General features: G+C 37.6%; 1 protein-coding gene across 1 annotated transcript; it reads left to right on the top strand.

Annotated features, from left to right (window-relative positions):
- The first annotated feature begins 442 nt into the window (after positions 1 to 442).
- On the top strand, positions 443 to 2,328 carry LOC108306086 (intraflagellar transport protein 56-like). The gene is given in 3 exon segments (XM_017530857.2): positions 443 to 1,358; positions 1,361 to 1,696; positions 1,699 to 2,328. Coding segments are annotated over 3 exon segments (1,656 nt in total). The 3' UTR covers positions 2,103 to 2,328.
- Positions 2,329 to 9,011: the final 6,683 nt, after the last annotated feature.

The following is a 9,011-nucleotide window of genomic DNA, read 5'->3' as shown; positions in this document are numbered from 1 at the left end:
GAAGCAAGGAGGTGACAGAAGGGTTGGCCTTGCTCAGAGTCTTATAGCAGGTGAGAGTTTCCAAGGCTAAAACATGCAGTGGCTCACTGACCTCCTGGTGGAGCATGGCCATGATGTGCAGAGTGTGACAGAACACCTGGGTGTAGACAAACAGGGCTTCCTGGGTCAGGTCCTGCTCTTGTCCTTGCGTCCAAGAGCCAACTGACTATATCAACCTGACTGAGTCCAGGAGGCTGGTCAGACTGCCACACAGGAGTCTCACCATGTGGTTCCAGCCTTCCAGAGGAAGCCAATTTTGACAACTCTGGCTACAGAGAAACTGGAAAGTCCTCAGGAAGAGTACGGAGAGCTGGAGCACCTGGGCAAAGGGCTTCAGGTTGAGCAGAGGAACAAACTGAATATACTCCAGGCTATATGGGACATGGAGCAGCTGTTTCTCCAGATGATGCTTTCAAGGGCCAAACCTGCTGTAGGCGGGGACGTCCAGCACACTGACAAAAGAAAGAAGAAAGGTAGGAAGATTCCAAAACTAGAGGAGCTCCTTTCACAAAGAGATTTCACTGGAGCTATTACCCTGTTGGAGTTCAAACGTCATGTTGGGGAACAAGAAGAGGATACTAATTTGTGGATTGGATATTGTGCCTTTCACCTGGGTGACTACAAGAGAGCTCTGGAGGAATATGAAAATGCTACAGAAGAGGAAAATTGTAATTCTGAAGTCTGGGTGAACCTAGCTTGCACCTACTTCTTTCTTGGGATGTGTAAACAAGCCGAAGCAGCTGGATTTAAAGCTTCGAAAAGCCGACTCCAAAACCGCCTCCTCTTCCACTTGGCTCACAAGTTTAATAATGAGAAAAAGTTGATGAGCTTTCATCAGAATCTTCAGGATGTCACAGAAGATCAACTCAGTTTGGCCTCAATCCACTATATGCGATCTCACTACCGAGAAGCTGTTGATATATATAAGCGAATACTGCTAGATAACAGGGAATACCTTGCCCTCAATGTTTATGTGGCCCTCTGCTACTATAAATTGGATTACTATGATGTGTCTCAAGAAGTTTTGGCTGTTTACCTTCAGCAAATTCCTGATAGTACCATCGCACTCAATCTTAAAGCCTGTAATCATTTTCGCCTTTACAACGGCAAAGCAGCTGAGGCAGAACTCAAAAGCTTGATGGACAATGCTTCTTCATCCTTCGAATTTGCTAAAGAACTCATCAGGCACAATCTGGTTGTTTTCTGAGGAGGTGAAGGGGCTTTGCAGGCTTTACCTCCCCTGGTTGATGTCATTCCTGAAGCTAGGCTAAACTCGGTGATTTACTACCTTCGTCAAGATGATGTACAAGAAGCTTATAACTTAAGGATCTGGAACCTACTACTCCTCAGGAGTATATTCTCAAAGGAGTGGTCAATGCAGCCCTTGGCCAGGAGACAGGTTCAAGGGATCATGTGAAAATTGCCCAGCAGTTCTTCCAGTTGGTGGGAGGATCAGCTAGCGAATGTGATATAATACCAGGAAGGCAGTGCATGGCTTCCTGTTTCTTCCTGCTTAAGCAATTTGATGATGTCTTGATTTACCTCAACTCATTTAAGAGTTACTGCTATGATGATGATATCTTTAACTTTAATTATGCCCAAGCCAAAGCTGCAACAGGCAATACCAGTGAGGCTGAAGAGGTGTTCCTCTTGATCCAAGTGAGAAGATGAAAAATGATTACATTTACCTCAGCTGGTTAGCTCGGTGCTATATTATGAATAAGAAACCAAGACTAGCCTGGGAACTTTATCTCAAGATGGAAACCTCTGGCGAGTCCTTTAGTCTCTTACAGCTCATTGCTAATGACTGCTACAAGATGGGCCAGTTTTACTATTCTGCCAAAGCTTTTGACGTCCTCGAGAGGCTGGATCCCAACCCTCAATATTGGGAAGGCAAAAGGGGTGCCTGTGTGGGCATTTTCCAGATGATCTTAGCTGGGAGAGAACCCAAAGAGACCCTTCGAGAAGTGGTCCATTTACTGAGAAGCACAGGTAACACCCAAGTAGAGTACATCATCCGGATTATGAAGAAATGGGCCAAGGAAAACAGAGTACCCATCTAAGATAGCCCCAGCATCCTAGGAACCAGCTTCCACTTTGACATAAAGCTGGAAATTATTTTCACTCAGGTTTAATCTGTGATATAGGGCTCTGTTTTATTGACATTTTCCCTCCTTGCTTTTTAAGCCTCAAGGTCAGTAACTGACTTGCTGAGACCTAGTCTCCTGGCTGAGCAGAGTACCATAGTCTGTGACCGTGTATGATCCTTCTAGCAATAAGACTTTGGATTTGTCTTTCTTCCAGAAATGCTCAGAGTACTTTTATGTAATTTACTGACTTTAAGGAAAACAGTATAACTTTTTTTTGTTAGCATTTTATGGCATTGTTTCCTGACTGCAATAACAAATGTCTTTGATGTGCAAGAAAAAAAAAAAGTTGCCTTCGAGGCCTCTGTTCTGTTCCATTGGTCTATATCCCTGTTTTGGTACCAGTACCATGCTGTTTTGATTACTGTAGCCTTGTAGCATAGTTTGAAGTCAGGCAGCATGATTCCTCCAGCTGTGTTCTTTTTGCTTAGAATTGATTTGGCTATGCGGGCTCTCTTTTGGTTCCACATGAAGTTTAAGGTGGTTTTTTCCAGTGCTGTGAAGCGAGTCATAGGGAGCTTGATGGGGATAGCATTGAATCTGTAAATTACTTTGGGCAATGTGGCCATTTTCACAATATTGATTCTTCCTAACCATGAGCATGGAGTGTTTCTCCATCTGTTTGTGTCCTCTCTTACTTTGTTGAGCAGTAGTTTGTAGTTCTGCTTTAAGAAATCCTTTACATTCTTTGTTAGTTGACACATTTAAAGCAGTGTCTAAAGGAAAATATATAGCAATAGATGGTGGGCACATGAGAAGCAAGATCTAAAATCGACACCCTATTTTCAAAATTGAAAGAGCTAGAGGAGCAAGATCCAAAAAACTCAAAAGCTAGCAGAAGGCAAGAAATAACTAAGATCAGAGCAGAACTGAAGGAGATAAAGACACAAAAAAACCCTTCAAAAAAATCAATAAATCCAGGAGCTGGTTTTTTGAAAAGATCAACAAAATATACAGACCGCTACCCAGAATACTAAGAAAAGGGAGAAGAATCAAATTGATGCAATAAAAAATGATAAAGGGGATATCACCACAGATTCCACAGAAATACAAACTACCATCAGAGATTACTACAAACAACTCCATGCACGTAAACCAGTAAACCTGGAAGAAATGGATAAATTCCTGAACACTTGCACCCTCCCAAGCATAAACCAGAAAGAAGTTGAAACCCTGAATAGACTAATAACAAGTGCTGAAGTTGAGGCAGCAATTAATAGTGTACCCACCAAAAAAAGCCCAGATCTAGATGGGTTCACAGCCGAATTCTACCAGACATACAAAGAGGAGCTGGTACCATTCCTTCTGAAACTATTCCAAACAATCCAAAAAGAGGGAATTCTTCCCAAATCATTTTATGAGACCAACATCGTCCTGATACCAAAACCCAGCAGAGACTCAACAAGAAAAGAAAACTTCAGGCCAATATCCTAGATGAACATAGATATAAAAATCTTCAATAAAATACTGGCAAACCGATTGCAACAACACATCAAAAAGCTTATCCATCACAATCAAGTAGGCTTCATCCCAGGGATGCAAGGCCGGTTCAACATATGCAAGTCTATAAATGTAATTCACCACATAAACAGAACCAAAGACAAAAACCACATGATTATCTCAATTGATGCAGAGAAGGCTTTTGACAAAATTCAACAGCCCTTTATGCTAAAAACTCTCAATAAACTAGGTATCGACAGAATGTATCTCAAAATAATAAAAGCTATTTATGACAAACCCTCAGCCAATATCATACTGAATGGGCAAAAACCAGAAGTGTTCCCTTTGAAATCTGGCCCTAGACAAGGATGCCCTCTCTCACCATTCCTATTCAATGTAGTATTGGAAGCTCTAGCCAGAGCAATCAGGCAAGAAAAAGAAATAAAGCATATTCAATTAGGAAAGGAGGAAGTCAAATTGTCTCTATTTGCAGACAACATGATTGTATGTTTAGAAGACCCCATCGTCTCAGCCCCAAATATCCTGAAACTGATAAGCAACTTCTCAGCCAAGGCTCAGGATACAAAGTCAGTGTGCAAAAATCACAAGCATACCTATATAACAATAACAGACTTAAAGAGAGCCAAATCAAGAACGAACTGCCATTCATAATCGCTACAAAGAGATTCCTTCTTTTTGGATTGTTTGGAATAGTTTCAGAAGGAATGGTACCAGCTCCTCTTTGTATTTCTGGTAGAATTCAACTGTGAACCCATCTGAACCTGGGCTTTTTTTGGTTGGTAGGCTATTAATTGCTGCCTCAACTTCAGCCCTTGTTATTGGTCTATTCAGTGTTTCGACTTCTTTCTGGTTTAGGCTTGGGAGGGTGTTAGCGTCCAGGAATTTATCCATTTCTTCCAGGTTTGAAAGTCTTTCTCTCTATAGAATATGCCTTTTAAAATGATATATTTTCACTTTATTACTGATGTTTAGTAATTTCAGTGTGATCTTCTTTGGTGTGGTTTATTTATGATTATTTTTCCTGGAATGGGTTGACCTGCTTGGGTCTGTGATATATATGTTAAGAACTGGGAAGGGCCTGAGATTTTACCCTACTTTCCAAGCTAACATGTTAGCTTACTAGAGTTTCACGGAGTTCTTAATTATTCACAGTAATAGTAGTAGCTAAAGTATCAACATTTCTCTCATCTTCAGTTTCTACAAGGTTATGTGAAGAGGTCCACGTGACATTTGAACTTCAATTAAGCTGTATTATGGACAAGAACCCTGAGTTTAGGGAATCAGAATCTTTATAAAGGGCAGTATGCATGTCTTCCTTTTACTCTAAATGGGAAAATAAGGATATCTCTTATCTCACCTTCTCTTCTAAGACTGTAAGCAAACCTACCCCTTTTTCAGAGCTAGACCCTATTTTTGCATTCTAAGGTTATTTGCAGTACAAACATATTTCAAAAGGTAGTTCAGGGCAAAAAAAGAGAGTACCTTTGCTTGTAAGATGTCTAGTAACATGAGAGACACATGGAAAACAATTTCCTTCTGGTATATAGTTTTCATCAATTTTGGAAAATTTTTAGCCATTGTTTTTAAAGATATATTTTTTAGCTCCCTTCTTCTTCTAGTACTCCAATTACATACATGTTAGCTTGCCTGATACTGTCCTATAGTTCACTTTGGTTTTGTTCATTTTCTTCAGTCTGTTTTATTTACTCTATATTTTGGCTAGTTCTTGTATCTATATTTTCAAGTTTATTGATCTTTTCTTCTGCAATGTATAACATGCTATCAGTTCCTTTCAGTGTAATTTCATTTTAGGGATTTTTTAATCTCTAAAGATTCCCTTAGTCATATATTTTATGTCTTTTATTTATGTTCTCATTGTATGCATGCTTTCCTCATCTGGAACATATGATGGATATTTATAGTAATTAGTTTAAGATCTTTGTTAGTTAATTCCATTATCTCTGTTACTTTTTGAGTATTGTTTCTCTGATTATTGTTCACATTTTTCTGCATCTTCACTTGCGTTGCAATTTCTTTACCACCTGATGTGCAGCATCTGAAAATTGTTTTTCTGTATATTTAGTCTGGTTCTTTAGTTCCTTATGGTAGAAAGACAAGTGAAATTCTTTTTACATCATAATGTCTGGAAGCAGATTTCTTTCATTTCTTCTTAATTTATTAGCTGAAATAATTCTAAAAATGAAACTGTCCTTAACACTTTGGTTATCCTGAGTACAGTTTATGTAGGAAAGACATCTTTTCCTTTACTTAACTAGTTTTCAAAACCTTTATTTCCTGGCACCCAGAGACCACTAGATTTTAAAAGTATTGTTATAAACTCAAAATAATATAGTTGATATGTTTAAAACTGTTGCATTTTAATTGTGTTTTACATGTGTTTTTAAATTTTAATTGCATTTTAATTGCATTTTAAATGTGTTTTAAAATGTTGCAGTTATCATTCTAATGAATGCTCACATTATCTCGTCTTTGGTCATTAGTAGGCTCTTCAATTTGGCTCTTGCATCTTTTTGATACAACTTTAATAGCCTTTAAATACTTCCTTGCTTTCTGTTATGACAAGAGCCATGCTTTTCTTGTGCTTTTTCTATCCAAGAAAACCTGGAATCATGGATTTCTCCAAGGAAACTGGTTCATTATAGTGGAAATTGGTATTTAGAGATCCAATATAGATGCTAGGAGACTCTTGGATTCTTGAAATTATATTTCCATAGGTTGTATCCAATCTAGGACTGCTCATGTGAGTATAATTTGAAGGTAGACAAAACTGCCATCCCTAAAGATAATTCTACATATTTATAAAGGAGCAACAGATACTGTCTATCAAGTTCTGGAAAACGGTACTCAGATCAGCGGGCATTATTAAGTAATAAATTGTACAAGTTTGAGTAATTCAGAAACGAATGATATTTTAGACAAAAGAAATCAGAAAAATACCACCCAGAATAAAGCTGAAATGAAGAGACAACTAAAGTAAAAATCTGGAGGGGCTGGGTGGAGTGGAAGAAACCTAGGTTGAAGGAACGCAATTGAGAGTACAGATATCTAATAGAGAGGATGGATGCGTTTAAAATGGTGAGTGACAAGGAGAACTGGAGAGTCTCCAAGGCTCTGGAGTTCTTAGCTGGAGGGAGACATTAACTGCACTGTGGAAGCCTCATTATATTCATCAGGGAAGCATAAAAAATAGATTTAGGTGAATGAGGCTGATGACTAGTGACATGAAGCTATATTAATCTGACTCATGTTTCCTCATTATAGATCTGTAGCTGACAGAAAAGGAATACTCTTATTTGATTATCAGGGTGTCTTTTTTTTTTTTTTTGAATAGTGCTGGAATTTTGTCCCTCTGATTTCTAATTTTACACATTGCAGTCCAATCCTTTATGATTGTATATTCTTTCTTTTGATTGTATATTCTTTCTTTTTCTGTTTATTAAGCTTCAACATATGTAGAATCATAATTTTGTTACAAGTTTACACTCATGTCACTGTGATTAGGATTTTGGATGCTCTTAAAACTCTTAATCTGAGATTGAGCCTCTTGGCTGGTGTTAGTGGCATAGATGGCATGTCATCATTCTAGTTTGATTCTTTCTAATTTACTCCCTGATGGTAACTTAAACTTCAGACTGGAGATAAACACTTTCTGTCCTTTTTTCCTCCAAAGTAGATATTTACAGGGTTCCTTAAAGTTCAGAAACTATTTATGATTTGCATACTACTTGCAAGCCAGTTTCTTCTGATATATGCCTAAATAGGATCCATTAGTATTAAACATCAGCTATCTTTTGTTGATTTGTATTTGATTATAACAGTTCTGTTCATAATTTCTGAATTATATTTTAATGTTAATATATCATTTTTGCCACATAAATATACTCCATGGCACAATTGCATTCACTGTATTTTTTCTCCATAATGGAAAATCAATTGAAAAAAGAAAGTTAATACTGTTAAGAAAACATTTTTTATGGTCATTTTGTATTAGTTTTCTTTTGTGCTCTTATATTGCTTAAGATTTGATCTCCACAAACAGATATTGGTTATAAAGTAAGCTAATTTAGGCTGAGAAATATGTGAAGAAATGCACAACAGCACTAATCCTCAGGGAAATGCAAATCAAAACCACAATGCAATGTTGTCTCACCTGAGTTAAAATGGCTTGTATCAAAAAGGCACTAACAGATGCTGGCAAGGATGTGGAGGAAAGGGAACTCTCATACACTGTTGGTAGAAATGTAAATTAATACAGCTACTTAGATAACAATATGAAGGTTCCTCAAAAAACTAAAACTAGAATTTCCATATTGTTCAGAAATTCTACAAAAAAGGAAATCAGTATGTCAAATATATACTTGCACTTCCATGCCTATTGCAGCAGTATTCACAATAGCCAAAGTAAGGAATTAATCTGAGTGACCATCAAGGGATTACCAGATAAAAAGGATGCGGTATATATACAATATGGACTATTATTCAGCCATAACAAAAAGAATGAAATCCTGTCATTTGCAGCAACATGGATGGAACCAGAAGCAATTATGTTAAGTGAAATAAGCCAAGCAGAGAAAGACAAATATTGGATATTTTCACTCCTATGTGTGACCTAAAACAGTGAATCTCATGAAAATAGAGAGGTAGATTACCAGAGGTTGAGAAGGGATGGTGGGATGAAGGAAAAAGAAATAATATAAATGTACTTATTGCCACTGAACTGTACATTTAAAAATTATAAAGATGGCAAATTAGGTATTCATTTTAGCTCAATAAAAATTTTAAACATAATATGATGAAGACGGTACTTCAATTTAGCAAGAAACAGATGTTATACTTAATAAGTATACTGATATAACTGACTATTCATCTGAAAAATAAAAGTTAAACCCTTATTCTCCATAGCAAAATAAATTTAAGGCCAGGCCTGGTGGCTCATACCTGTAATCCCAGCACTTTGGAGGCTGAGGTGGATGGATCATGAGGTCAGGAGGTCAAGACCATCCTGGGTAGCTTGGTGAAACCCCATCTCTACTAAAAGTACAAAAATTATCCGGGTGTGGTGGCATGCTCCTATAGTCCCAGCTATTTGGGAGGCTGAGGCAGGAGAATCGCTTGAACCTGGGAGTTGAAGGTTGCAGTGAGCCAAGATTGTGCCGTTGTACTCCAGCCTGGCAACAGAGTGAGGCTCTGTCTCAAAAAAATAGATTAAAGACTTTTATGTAAAAGACAAGCCATAGAAGGGAGTCCTTAGAGACTATGTTCAGAAACTAGGTGCTGGGGAGACCTTAAGAAATTATAAAGTAAAAAATACATTTTAAAATGTAAAATTTAAAACTTTTATAT

The sequence above is a fragment of the Cebus imitator genome, unplaced genomic scaffold, assembly GCF_001604975.1.
Source record: "Cebus imitator isolate Cc_AM_T3 unplaced genomic scaffold, Cebus_imitator-1.0 Scaffold69, whole genome shotgun sequence".
Taxonomy (NCBI): domain Eukaryota; kingdom Metazoa; phylum Chordata; class Mammalia; order Primates; family Cebidae; genus Cebus; species Cebus imitator.
This window is presented reverse-complemented; position numbering and strand designations above follow the sequence as displayed.